The 15,184-nt window shown below is 44.2% G+C and overlaps 1 protein-coding gene across 1 annotated transcript in view; it reads left to right on the top strand.

Moving 5' to 3' along the window:
* The window catches only part of LOC149275466 (putative ATP-dependent RNA helicase DDX47), a gene marked incomplete at its 5' end in the record, with an annotated part of 44,962 nt that extends 30,679 nt beyond the window's left edge, over positions 1-14,283 (top strand). The window contains 2 exons of the mRNA XM_089504706.1: positions 13,864-13,993; positions 14,161-14,283. Coding sequence (XP_089360832.1) covers positions 13,864-13,993; positions 14,161-14,283 — 253 coding nt within the window. The remainder of the gene's footprint in view (positions 1-13,863; positions 13,994-14,160) is intronic.
* Between the last annotated feature and the right edge of the window lie 901 nt (positions 14,284-15,184).

Below are 15,184 nucleotides of genomic sequence, written 5' to 3'. Positions count from 1 at the left end.
TAACGGACTCACGGACGTGGAGAAGCAGACACGTAACGGACTCACGGACGCAGAGCCTGAGAAGCAGACACGTAACGGACTCACGGACGCGGAGAAGCAGACACGTAACGGACTCACGGACGCGGAGAAGCAGACACGTAACGGACTCACGGACGTGGAGCGACAACCATGAGCTTACCCCTCCCATAAATTCATTGATTTAAAGGAAAACTCATCAGCCGGAATGAGGGAATCGATGCTGAAGCTCGTATGGGGAATAAGGGGCAGGGAGCTTCTTGAGGTACAGCCATAATACCTGTAAAGGAACCACATGCTAAACCCTAATCAGGAATTTCGGGGAGGGATGAAAAACAGCAGCTTCTCTAAAAACCGGATTCCACACTAATAGGAGATAGACATTGCTTGAGAAATAATGCCCCACTTTGGTAGGGCCCAATGGCATCAGTGCAAATAAGACGTAGCATGAATAGACTAAAATGGCAACCAGTGGTGGCAGGGCCTGCAGGAGAGGAATGGGGCAGGCGTGCCGGTGCAAGCTGGGCTTACAAAATTGGCTAATCTCTCGTGAATTAAGGAGACCGATGCCACCCACTAGTGAGGTGAGCATGTCCCTCATTGTGCCCTGTCCACAAAACTAGATTGTGGCGGGCTGGATCTATGAGGAGGAGACAGGGGACTAGCAAACAGTAGGTAGAAAAATTCCGCTATGCTGGCCGAGGCCGAGAAAGGAATGCATCACCTTGTTAATACAGCCGTCTATTTAGCAACAGACTGAGCACGGAGGGAATGTGAAGCGGCAAAGTCTGACCCAGGAGCGTGTGAACAGGGATTGGATGACCTCTCTTCTTGATCGGATAGGAATGACAAGTCTATGCAACGGACAGATAAATCTGAACTAACTGAATATCTAACTGAGCTCCGCGCTAGAGCGGGACGAAAACGTAGAGGCACGAATACTAGCTCGTGGGGCGTAACCTCCAAACGAGGAGGGGCGTTGTGACAGGGCCAGGCTAGCTGGCTCATGTGTCATATGAAGTTTAGCCGGGTCACGGAGCACTTTTGTGTCCGGTTCTGTATACCGTGACCCGGTAATATATTATATTGTGTTTATTGTGTAACCGGCCCAGAGACTGATGTGGATTCAGCCCCAGCCTTCAAAGAGACGATCCTATAATCTGGCTGGGGCTCTTAATCAGCCAGCACAGCCCTGTCTGCCCAGACGGCACCCGCACTACAGGGGGGATAACACAGGTGGGGGAACCCATTGTATTCTGTAATCCCCTCACCTGATACATCCCATGTATACTGATGGGATTTGTGATGGGATGTGGCTGATGGGATTGGGGGTTGGGTTCGGTACACATTGCATTGAGATTGTATATAAATTCTGTGTGTTTGTAATAAAGAGAGTTCTTGGTTTACTACGAATGGTGGTCTGGATGATCCGTGGATAGCTGAGTGCGATCCGTATGAGGGACTGACTGGTGATTCCTCAGCCCTCAAACAGGGGTACCCAGCCTTGGGTACGGTGACCCTGTAACATTGGTTGGCAGCGGTGGGAAGAATCCCACGACTTGGGTGAAATCCAAACCACCAACTGGGATTGCAGACGAGAGACACCGAGAGAGCTCCTGGAGGTTTGTAGCAAAGGAAAGGCTACTCTGATTGCGGTCTGCAGAGAGATGGACCGGCACCAGGATGCCCCAGAGGAGAGCCTCGGACTGAGTGCTCTACAAAAGAACATTCTATGGCACCTATCCCTGTACCCAGGAGGGGCTACATCGGAGCAAGTGATGACGGTGATTGAAATGTGTCACCGGAACTGAGCCAGAGTGGGTCTGTATCTCCCAGACTAGGGGAACAGACCCCCAAAATATCATACCAGGATATCCAACCCTTCCGAGAACCCGAGGATGAGACAGACCGGGTTACAGCCGAGGTGTGTGAGCTGGAACACCAGCAGAGGCAGTTAGAGTCTGCGCCTGCAGACTGGAGGGATGATTTCTCCCATCCCCACTTTGAAACGTACTGGGCACAGTACTGGACAATGTGGGATATACGAGTTCCACTCCTGGGGGAGAACCCGTTGCCGGAGTGGGAAGACGAATTGAGGGGTCTCATATATGCAGAGCTCGACCTCCAGAGCCGCTACCAGGGATTCTCCCAGCAGTTAGCAGGTGAAGACCACAGCGACCCTCTGATGCTGTATAGCCCCGTCGACCCAGGACTGATATATGATGCCTTCCAATTTGACTCGTCCTTCGGAAGCCCCTGCCAGTACCGCAGGGATACAATCTGGGACAACCGTGCAGAAGTCCTGGTTTATGCTATTCCCCCCGAGCTGGAGGCTGTTATGGATTGCCTGGTCCAAGAGGAATGGCAGCTCGAGAGGGACTATAAAGAATTGCTGCGGAGAGTGGAGCTCCAGGAGTTCCAAGGAGACTGGGAGCATGGTACGACAACTTGCGGGAGTGGGACCGAGGTCCTCTTCACCTACTCCTCGGCCCCTGCCCTGGCGAGAAGAACCGAGGTCTTCGCCAGCAAAAAGAAGCGGAGGAGGAAGCCAAAAGCTCCGACCCATGTCCCCACCAACAACCCTGGCTGCTCTACCCCGGCAGAAGAGATGACTGTCCCCACCGCCCGAGTAAGTGGCACAATCCCCCTCACCAAACCCCTAGCTATGCCCGTAGAAGCCAGGGCCCCAGATTGTCCCCCTGATTTCCCGAGTGTCCTGGGAGAAGTCCGGGTCACTGCCCCAGAGGTTCCCTATAAAGTCCCCGGTGACCCAGTAGAGGCACCGTTCCCTAACCTAGCGAGGACGCCAGAGGGGCTGCCAAGTTCCCTGGGTCCTCTCAGTAGCCTGGCGCAGGCCCTGGTTCCTATCCCTGTGTTCTCCGAAGTGATCCCTGGTTCCCGAAGTGTCCTGGTAGAAGCCCAGGTCACTGTCCCAGAGTGTTCCTCTGACTCTCCCCGTGCCCAGGCAGAGGCACCTGTCCCAGAGAGGAAGATCGAGGGTCTGCTTAACCCTCCCGGTGGTCCAGTATTGGCACCTGTCCCTGCCCTGGAGTGGTCCCCTGGGTCCCCTGAGTACCCCGCAGAGCTGCTTAGCTCGCCCAATAACCCTGTAAGGGCACCTGTTCCTGTCCCAGAGTGTCCCCTAGGTCACTCCAGTGTCCCGGTAGAGGCCTCGCTTACTACCTCTACGTGTTTCCCTGGTTCCCCGAGTGCCCCCGGCTCGATCAGCAGGGTTTTCCTTTCATGCAACCACCCTGGCCTGGCAGCTGCCCCAGACTCAGTTCCCAAGACTAGGGAGCAAGAGTCTCCACGTACAATGTTACAGGGTCACCGTACCCAAGGCTGGGTACCCCTGTTTGAGGGCTGAGGAATCACCAGTCAGTCCCTCATACGGATCGCACTCAGCTATCCACGGATCATCCAGACCACCATTCGTAGTAAACCAAGAAGAACTCTCTTTATTACAAACACACAGAACTTATATACAATCTCAATGCAATGTGTACCGAACCCAACCCCCAATCCCATCAGCCACATCCCATCACAAATCCCATCAGTATACAGGGGATGTATCAGGTGAGGGGATTACAGAATACAATGGGTTCCCCCACCTGTGTTATCCCCCCTGTAGTGCGGGTGCCGTCTGGGCAGACAGGGCTGTGCTGGCTGATTAAGAGCCCCAGCCAGATTATAGGATCGTCTCTTTGAAGGCTGGGGCTGAATCCACATCAGTCTCTGGGCCGGTTACACAATAAACACAATATAATATATTACCGGGTCACGGTATACAGAACCGGACACAAAAGTGCTCCGTGACCCGGCTAAACTTCATATGACACATGAGCCAGCTAGCCTGGCCCTGTCACAGGCGTAACCTCCAAACGAGGAGGGGTGATTGCCTCAGGGGGGGCGGGGGGCCAACTGCCTAGTTCAAGGAGGCCGTCTATCTAAGCGGGGACGTAAAGAAGTCTAGAGAATAGCGCCTCCTATCTGACTCACTAAACCTGACACTCTAAGGTTAGCAACCCCACGGAACATCTGTTTCTTCCAATTATTGGAAGAGGGGCCCGGTTGTAATGACAGGAACCGACCTGCCAGTAATCTAATTATAGGAATGGGAAACCAGACAGTGAGATAAAACAGAGTACCTCAATCACGTGACCTGGACACTTATCCTAAATAACACGCAGCACAGTGAAAACATAAAAAACCTACACGACTTATCACACGGCCAAGCTGTAATCATGTAGAGCAACGTGAAGAAAAAATTTTGAGCGGGACGGTTGATGCGTGGAACCGCCTCCCAGCAGAAGCCAACCATGAATACCTGAATTAGCAACAAGAGGCAAATAGCAGTACCTAAGGTGGCAGTCCGCTCGGGAACTGCTTAAGCGGCGACTTGGTAGAGAAGACCTATAGCAGAAAGTACTGGAAGACCAAAAGCAACAAACCACGTGACCTGGACACTTATCCTAAATAACACGCAGCACAGTGAAAACAAACAACCTACATGACTTATCACACGGCCAAGCTGTAATCGTGTAGAGTAACGTGAAAAAATCCGAGCGGGACGGTTGTATCATATACTGTCCCGTGTGGAACCGGCTCCCAGCAGAAGCGGTAGAGGCCAACAATGAGTATCTGAATTAGCAACAAAAGGAAATAACTGTACCTGTAACTGTAGAAAGTACTTGAAGACCAAACGCGACAAATATACATAAACAGACCACGTGACCTGGGCACTTGTCCTAAATAACAAGCACCAATAATGAATAAAAGAGGGTTCGGGGGCCAACACTACTACCAGAAATACACAACCTGCACATACAAGAACCAGCACAGAGAATACATAAGAACATACAAGACTTATCCCATGGCCAAGCTGGATAGTGTATAGTAACGTGAAGAAAATTTGAGGACTGGTTGATACGTGGAGCAGCCTGCCAGCAGAAGTGGCCGAGGGCAACATACAGTTCCTCAATTAGCAATAACAGTGACAGAGGAAATAACAGAACATGAGGTGGCTGTCCCGTCTGTAACTGCTTTGGAGGCGACCAAAGCAACAAATATATATACACACACATACACAAATCATGTGACCAGCCTAAATAACACACACTAATAGTGAACAAAGGGTTAATGAAAAAAAAATGGTTAACTGGCTACCCTTATCTCACTCTAGCAACAGAAATTCTTCAAGCAGGCCCAGTTAATACGTGGAACAGCCTCCCAGCAGAAGCGGTAGGAGACCAACAGAGTAAACTAGTGAATGTAGCTTGTATGATGATTGTTATGCACACATGGTGTGTTCATGAATTAATTGGAGTTAAGTATAATTTGAAAGTACTCCAACAACCACCACCAATGTAATTGACCAGCTGTAGCATACAAGAACGATACAAGATACAAGAACGATATAGCGAGCGACTGAAAATACGCTTGGATAAGGAAATTAACCTCCATAAAAGTGCAGACATAGTAACATGAGCTGAACAGTATAAAAGCATGAAAGAAAGAGAGCGTGCGTAATGATGTGTAGTGCAGGACTAGACGTATCCAACAGGTATCGGTAGTAAAAGGGTTAAACAGGCTTAGTAAAGTTTGAGTACGAGAAGTGCACCTGTGTGGCCATGCATACATATAAACAATCCGAATCAGGAAGAGTACCCAGCATAGCTCCAGTGAACTGCTACCTTTAACACAGATGTTGTAATTAGGCACGGTTAGTAAAAGAAACATATAGAGATTACGAAGAAAGTGAAAACAGGCTTGGGAAGGTTTAGGATTGATTAACAGGACCTGTGCAGTGCCCTGTATACACAAAGCAGTCTGCAAACAACAACAACAACCCCACGTAGACCTGTAAATGAGTTAATAAACGACCAAGCAAGCAACGAGAAAATAAGTATAATCCAATAACCCCGAAAAAACCTGATTTGCAGGAGTCGTTTGGCTCCTGAAACGCAGATATGCCACAATGTCTGCAATGTTCCTTTCTGAAGTTCCGTGACATCACTTCCTGTATAGCATCAGGCGTTGGTTAAATAACCATAGCCCCTCCCACAACTACAGGCTACTGTACATCAGCCTTCACATCTGTCAAATTAATTCTCAGCCTTCAACAAGTTCATACGATCATATTGAAGTTTCCTCATTTTATCTTTTAATTCCATCAATGTGGTCTAAGTTTATACTCTCCCCATTATTAACCCTGGAGTATAATCTACTTAATTTAAATCTTAGGGCGAGGTACTGCATGTATTGAGCATTTCCTTCCTTTCGGGCGTTGGACTTAAAAAAAACCCTTTAATATCAGTTTTAATATGCTCCCACCAGCTTGACATGGTGTCGTATAAACACTGTGGATTTCCTATGAGCATAATATAAATATTCTATGAGAGTGAATTAGTGTGTGAGTGTGATGGGTGTTATGCTGTAGTTTAAACTGAATGTTTGTGAATGTGTGTGTGTGTGATAGCATGGATGTAGGGCTGAAACAACTAATCGATAATGAAAATCGTTGTCAACGATTTTCATTATCGATTAATCGAATCGATTTTTGTCGATTATAATCCGACCTCAAACAGAGATCGGACTATAACACTAGAATCCAGATCCCCCGCAACGCTGCAGGGGACCTGGATTCCCCTCACTGTCGGCCGGTCTCTCACTTCCGTCTCTCTCCCCCTCCCATACACCCCTCTGACTCCTCCCCCCTCCCATACATCACTCTGCCTCTCTACCCGGCTCCGTTACTGACTTCATAGAAGCCTCAGCGTAAGTGAAGGGCAGTAACGGAGGCTGTCCGTGCGCATGGTTTAGACCCCCACCGGCTGACAGAGGATCATCCTCTCTGTCAGCCGGTGGGGGTCTGCATCGCACACACAGCCTCCGTTACTCACCTTCACTTACGCTGAGGCTTCTGTGAAGCTGCAGTGAAAGTTCCTGTCAGTAACGGAGCCGGGTAGAGAGGCAGAGCGTTGTATGGGAGGGGGGAGGAGTCAGAGGGGTGTATGGGAGCCACCCTCCCATACACCACTCTGGCTCCTCCCCCTCCCATACGGCACTCTGCCTCTCTACCCGGCTCCCTGGTGTCTTGTGAACCTCCGTGGCTGACAGGAGGCAGAGTGGATCATGGGAGGGGGGAGGAGGCAAAGTGATGTATGGGAGGGGGAGGAGGCAGAGTGGTGTATGGGAGGGGGAGGAGCCAGAGTGGAGTATGGGAGGGGGCAAAGTGGTATATGGGAGGGGGAGGAGGCAAAGTGATGTATGGGAGGAGGTAAAGTGATGTATGGGAGGGGGAGGGGCCAAAGTAATTTATGGGAGGGGAGGAGCCAGAGTGTTGTATGGGGGAGGAGCCAGAGTGGTGTATGGGAGGGGGAGGAGCCAGAGTGGTGTATGGGAGGGGGGAGGAGACAGAGTGGTGTATGGGAGGGGGAGGAGCCAGAGTGGTGTATGGGTGAGTTATAGTGGTGTATGGGGGGTATTATGAATTTCAGGGCATATAGGGGTATAAGGCATAAAGATATTAGGCATATCAGGGGGGCATAAAAAATATCTGGGGGTAAAAGGTATATCAGGGGGCTCAGTGGCATATAGGGGTTATAAGGCATATCGATATTAGGCATATCAGGGGGGCATAAAACATATCTGGGGTAAAAGGTATATCAGGGGGCTCAGTTGCATATCACTGGCATATACGAGGTATAAGGCATATATGGGGGCAGAGTGGCAAGCTGGGGGTCAGATGTGCATAACCGGGGGCAGTTTGGTAAATAAAAAAAATTTAAACAAGGCTTTTTTCTCATAGTTTTCATTAAATATGAAAAATAGTTAACATATGAATTAATATTTACTAATAACATTGTATTAAAACTTAGTTTGAGAAACACAGTGTTTGGGTTCTTGTAGCTTTTATTATGTCAGTAAAATAAGAAGGTGAATAGAGAGAGGCCATTGCAATAAATTATCCGATTAATTGAAAAAATAATCGGCCAACTAATCGATTATTAAAATCGTTAGTTGCAGCCCTACATGGATGTGTAAGTGTGTGGGGGGGGGATAGCACGGCATAGGGAGGCTGTAATCATATTCCTATCATGCTCAGGTTCCAGCATGTACTGGCTGCCTGGGCATGATAGGAGTGAGATTGCTGGTAGCAATTATATATTTTTTTGTTCAATTTTGGTGTGTTAACCACACCTTTATTAAAAGTAAGTAACACACCAACATTGGACAGAAAAATTTGATAACAATATTAATTTATATATATATAATTGCTTACAGCAATCCCACTCCTATCATGCCCAAGCAACCAGTACATGCTAGAACCTGGGCATGATAGGAGTGTGATTGCTGTTTATATATATATATATATATATATATATATGTTGGGGTTTTTTTGTCTAATTTTGGTTTTACTTTTAATAAGTTTTTTTTTTGTTTTTAAACAAAAACAATTTTCAGTTTCAGTCAAGTGAATGCTAAATTTTCAGGTCCAGAAATTTTCATTTCGGTGCATCCCTATATAGATATATATAGTGTGTGTGTGTGTGTGTGTATATATATATATATATATATATATATATATATATATATATATATATATATATATATATATATATATATATATATATATATATATATATATATATATATATATATGATAGATCAGGGCTCGACAAATCCCAGGCGCCAGGTCGCCATGGCGACAGAGAATTTTGTCCTGGCACCTAGGTTTTGTCAGCCTCTTACATCCATAAAAAAATGTGGATGTAAGAGGCTGAGTAACCACACGGGGGCGCTGCTGCTGCTGTCTGCCCAGGAGTCTGGGCAGACAGCACAGCCACTCAGAGCCCGCCCCCGAGCCTGAGATCACTCCCACGGAGTGAATCCTGTAGGCTGAAACCACGGTTGCTGCAAAACCAGCAATCGTGTTATCAGCTGCCACAGGCCGCTTCAGGGAAGGGGGTTGTGTGTTAATTGGTTCCCCACAAAGTGTGTGGGGACCTGACCCAACACACCCCTGCTGCCTGATCGCTCCATGAGAGCGACAGTGCAGCGTTAACCCCTTCAATGCCGCGATCGCGGCATTTAGGGGTTAATTCCCGTTTTGTACGGGGCTCTGCTGCTGGTGGTCTGCCTGGAAGCCCAGGCAGACCAGCAACACAAAAACGAGCCCCCACAAGCCCTTTGATGATTCTATAGACCAGCAATTGAGTCCCAGCTGCCAGAGGCAGCTTCAGGGACAGGGGAGAAGGTTCTTTGGTCTCCACATGAGTGTGGACACCAGCCCAACACCCCCCTGCTGCCTGATCGCTCCATGAGAGCGACAGTGCAGCGTTAACCCCTTCAATGCCACACTTGTGTATGACACATTCGTGGCATTGCAGGGGTTAACATTTTTCCCCACAAGCTTGTGGGGACTAAATATCAGTCAATGCTGTGCTCCAATGGAACATCAGCATCGAAAGAGTTAAAAATAAATAAATAATTAATAAATAAATAAAAAAAAAACAGCACTGACCTGAAAGTCCAGGGTGCTTCCAGGTCAAACGCTGTGAGTTTAGTAAGTGGGCTGATGATGATCGGATCACTCCTAACCAACTGTTAGTTTAAAAAAATCCTGGCTCCCAACTTTTTTACCTGGCGCCCAACTTTTTTACCTGGCGCCTAGATTCACAACAAATTTGTCAAGCCCTGGGATAGATAGATACTAGCCCAGACACTAAAGTGGTAGGCCTACACCACATCAATGTTTGGCTTAGTATATAGTGATTGTGGTTATGCTGCATTATTTTCAATGTCTGGTTCAATGTATAGTGATAGGTGTTATGTTGTACCACGGTCAATGTGTGCCTCTCTATATAGTGATAGGTGTTATGCTGTACCACCGTCATTGCGTGCCTCAGTATATAGTGATAGATGTTCTGCTGTACCACTGTGAGTGTTTGCCTCAGTATATAATGATAGCTGTTATGCTGTACCACCGTCAACGTTTGCCTCAGTATATAATGATAGCAGTTATGCTGTACCACCGTCAATGTATGCATCAGTATATAATGATAGCAGTTATGCTGTAATACCGTCACTGTAGGACTCAGTATATAGTGATAGGAGTTATGCTGTATGTAAAAGATTCTAATACATTTTCTAACCCCAATTAAGAAATGGACCATATATAATTATTGGTATAGGCAATAGTCAAAGATATGTAATCATTGTTCATAAATAAATGATTATTAAGACATATTAATAGGTTTCAATAATAGGCTTCAAGGTTTCCTTGACCTTAATTATGGAATGAAGGATTTGCTGAAAAGGCATTCTGTAGATAGGATAGTAACTTGCTAATGCATGGTAAAAGGGCAGTACAGTATGCGTACAGAGACCACCTAAAATAGGGTTTCGACGTGTAAAGATCTTAGTGAGCATGTTTACCCAATTAGGTGAAGACCAATAGACTGACAAGACTGACATCATTATCCAAACCGTATATAAGTTAGGCATTGGAGAAGCATGGCAGGAGAGGTAGAGGGGAGATGTACTTGCCATCCACGGACTCTTCACGTCCCAACACTCCCTCCCTCCATCCTCAGGAATGCATAGGACAGATGCCATGAACTAAATTCCTTTCCAAGATTTTGTAAGACTTGTTCTGTATTGTTTTTGTTATCTTCTTTTTATATTCTTCTTCTATTTTTGTTCGTATGAAATGTTTCTTTTTGCATCTAAGTGTGTTCCAATTATTTGAAGTTTGTGTTGGCCCTATATTTTTATTACACTGTACCCCTGTCAATGTTTGCCTAACGATAGAAGCTATGCAGTTTTAAAGTGTGTGTGGGGGTCCCACGTACAGGATCCCCCCCAGGTGCCAAATACTCTAGGTACGCCCCTGCGCACAACAGTTTTTCCCAATTTTTTTTTTATCCTTTTATGCGGCCTGGAGCGTGATTCGCTCATAATTTACTTATGCAGTGAGAATTTCACCTTAAAAAAAACATTACAGTAAGTAATACTGTTGTGTAACTAATACTACATTATCACACTATAATGTAGTGTTATTAACCATGAGCGAGCTGTACCAAAATATAGAACAACAATTTAAATTTAACGTTTGCAGAAGCATACAATATGCTTCTGCAAACGTTAAATTTAAATTGTTATTCTATGTTATAATATGTTCCCTCTAATTTTTTGTGCGCACAAGAGAAATTTTTGCACAAGAGAAATTTTCTGCGCACACCACCTAAGAAAAATTACAGGGAACATTGATTAGGACTTTTCAAAACTGGGGTACTCAGATGAAGCGCAGGCCAAGGAATATACGGCCATATAGTGCAATTAAATCCCTAATCTTTAGGTGGGTGGTTTTAATTACTATTTCATGATTCCCTGCTTTGTTGTAGGTACATAATGGTCAATCCAGAAGTATATGCTTTTTAGAGCATTCTTCCTTTTTGTACACACAAAAAATATGAACAAAATTTGTCAGAGACTCCAAAGGCCTGCTTATTGCTTGTTTATGAAGGCCGCGACCGTAGTGTTTGTTAAAAAAAATAAGGACGGTTTGGTAGGCAACAAATGACCTTAGGGCTCTCCAGACAACTAGAAGCTCCCAGGTAGTTTATTGGGGAATGGGGTTCCTCAGAGACTAGGCCTCTTGCACAAACTTGACAGGTGTCTGTGCAACATATATCATGTATATGGTGAAACAGTATGGGGTGATCCCAGCGCCCAATGAAATATGCCAGCTGCTATCCCTACAACACACTTAAAATACAAATACAAGAGACACAATTGTCAACGTGCGCTTGGTACAAAAAAGTTTTAAAGAGCAGGTTACTATAAATTTATTATTTCTTTTTAGGTGGTATTCCTCATAGGTAGAGATTTTTTTTTTATTTTTTTTTTTTTAAAAAAAAACATCTACTGTGTTAGAAATCAGCCCTCAATGTTAATGGTGCTATCATCTCGCTGTCTTGGTGTCACCCTCGACTCCGACCTTTCGTTCACCCCCACATTCAGTCTGTCTCTTCACTGGTTGCCTGTACGCTTCAGGATTCCTTTCAAAATCCTGACTCTTTCAAAGCCCTTCACAGTGGTTCCCCTTCCTACATCACCTCACTTAACTCTAAATACACTTCTAACCAGTCTCCCCGCTGTTCCAATGATCTCCTTCTAGCCTCTCCTCTGATTTCTAGCTCTCATGAGTGCTTACAAGATTTCTCTAGGGCTGTCCCTATGCTCTGGAATGCCCTCCCCGGGCCTATAAATCTCTCCCCCTGCTTTCAGTCCTTTAAAAAATCCCTCAAAACCCACTTGTTTAAAGACTCTTAGAAGATTGCACATTAACACCCACCATATTCCTTTAGCTCACTTCTCCTAGTCCCTATTCTGCAATACTTAAACTAGTGCGGCTGGTCCATCCCTTACAATGTCATTTTTACATTTTACCTATTGTATAATACACCCTAAATCCCTCTAGATTGTAAACTCGTTTGAGCAGGGCCCTCCTCACCTGTTGTCTTTAAGTCAAACTGTTATGTTACATACTACTTATGTCCTGTCTACCCATTGTACAGCACTACGGAATTTAATGGCGCTATATAAACAATAAATATAATGGTTGCACTCACAAATTAACGATCAAGAAATGGCTCCTTATAATATTATCACACTCCTTAGGTTCCAGTGATTGCAAATATACGATCAGCGTATTTTTCTCTTGTAGAAGGAGAAAAAGGAATAATCATAGCACACACTGTGTTATGATGTACTGTATTTAACCGCTTCAGGACCTATTTTCTTTTTTTTTTTTTAACCCCTTAAGGACCGGGTTTATTTATTTTTTGTACCCTGTGGGACCAAGGCTGTTTTAACACTTTTGCGGTGCTTGTGTTCAGCTGTAATTTTCTCCTCACCTATTTAATGTACCCACACATATTATATATTGTTATTTTCAGGACAAGATGGGCTTTCTTCAGATACCATATGTTTTGATCATATCTATATTATTACTATAAAAAAAAATAATAAAACATGGTGAAAATTTGAAAAAAACATTTTGTCCTGAGTTTAGAAATACCCAATGTTTTTATGTTTTTTGCTATTTTTTGGAAGTTATTGGGCAATAAATTCAAGTAGCGTTTTATGATTTCCAAACCTTTTTTTCCAAATCTGGTCATTCTGCCTCCATCTGCTCTTTGGAACATCTTAGAAGCCGGTTAACTCAATTAATCCCCATCAAACCATATATTTTTGAAAAACAGACACCCCAGGGTATTTCAAATGCTGTTATTTTAACCCTTTCCATGCACTAATTATTCAACCACACTTTGTCAAACTTTGTAATAGTATTTTTTTTTTTTTCTTCACACGAATTGTAATTTAGTTATAAATATAAATATGAACTAATACTTGAACTAACAAATTTGATTCAATGACGAATTCAGGTCCATCAAAACCTATTTTATTACCTTCTGAAATTAGCATACCTGGGAACTTCTGGGCTTCTTAGCCTTCCCTTGCGGGACGCAGCCAGGACTGCCCACTGACGTCGGTGGGAGGTCCTGGTGATGTTGGGGGCGTTCCTGTTGAAATGGGGAAACACCCCCATTTAAAGGGAGAATGGGCGGGGAGCGGGGCATGTCAAGAGAATTCGCGTCTTGACCCGGAGAAGCGTTGCTTCACCCGGCAATCTCCGGGTCAAACCCGGAGAGAGTTCCCAGGTATGAAAATTTGCTAAGTTATTTGAGTTATTTTAGACAAATATTTCCTACCAAATCAATTGATAACTTTAATCCCAAACAGATTTTTAAATATTTACTTTCTTAACATCTCTTCCAGGTATGATGTGGAGTTGTTTCAGAGGATTGAACACCTTATCGGTAAGAAATTGCCAGCCTTCCCAACCCAAGAAGAAGAAGTGATGATGTTAAATGAAAGAGTGTCCGAAGCCCAGAGATTTGCCCGTGTTGTAAGTTTGTGCTTGTTTTATAGTTACAAACCCAATACGTTAAGATACATATTTGTCAGAAATATCCCTGAACAAGTTATACGACTAGATAACTGGAAAGAATAAATTAATCTAAAGAGCCAGGCTATAACAAAACATTGAAGGTTTTTTGTTTTTTTTTAATTCAGGAATTAAGAGAACTTGGAGAGAGAAAAAAGCGTCCACTGGAATTCATAACTCAAGACACAGAAGACTCTTTAGTGATGAGGAAAAAAGTAGCAGGTGGAAAGTTGAAAAGGAAAGCCCGCTAATCGGCAATCACAGGATCTTGAAATTGTAATTTCCCATTTCTAGAATGTGTATATAGCTATATATACATGTTAGTCGTATTGTATTGCCATAGCAACTTGTGGAATGGTTCAGACACTTGGAACAGTGCTGTGTTTACAAAACAGTTTTAAACGTTTGCACCAGTCACTTATGTCTCCACAAAAAAAATTGTTTGTACAAACTTTGTTTAAACTTTTTTGTTTTTCTTAAGATTAAACAATTAATAGGTAAAAGTTATAGCAGTATTGGCATGAATCAGATTTTGACGGTAATGGTTAATAAATATTTCAGTTTAAAATCTAAAAATGGGTTAGTCCATAATTTTTCTTTTTGTGTGTTTGTTAGTCTCATAGTTGTTCCTACATGCTTAATATGTTCATCTACCTTCACTTACCCAGTTGCACTAGATTTTTTTTTGTAATGAACATTTAAGTAACTAGTACAAACTAAAAAAAATAGGTAATTTATAATTTGGTATTTAAAAAAATAAATAAATAAAAATCCCAATCTCTCATCACAAAAGAAGGGCATTTTCTTTGGCATCTGCCAAACACCCTCCTTTTTAACCTTGTGTTATTTAAGACAAGGTCTCACATCCTGGCTAGCTGCAGAAGAGGTCGATGAGCAGTAATGCAGTTGTCATTGCCCGTGCAAAAGTGAGGGCTACATTTGCTGAAAGAGATTCAAATTAAATTAGAGCAAATGTAAGTAGCGAAAACACACATCGAATTTGTATTGGAGGGAAGAACCAGTGACTGTAGCTGAGGCAGAAATTTTAGAGGATTTAGCAAACCCCACCAGTGAGAGAGACTGCAACATACTTGAGCTTAAATCCAATCATCATAACAATTTGGCATACGTCAGACTATGTGCTGCAACATG

Source organism: Sceloporus occidentalis, unplaced genomic scaffold, assembly GCF_023333645.1.
Source record: "Sceloporus occidentalis isolate IW3139 unplaced genomic scaffold, rSceOcc1.0.p SCAF_285, whole genome shotgun sequence".
Classification (NCBI taxonomy): Eukaryota; Metazoa; Chordata; class Lepidosauria; order Squamata; family Phrynosomatidae; genus Sceloporus; species Sceloporus occidentalis.
This window is presented reverse-complemented; position numbering and strand designations above follow the sequence as displayed.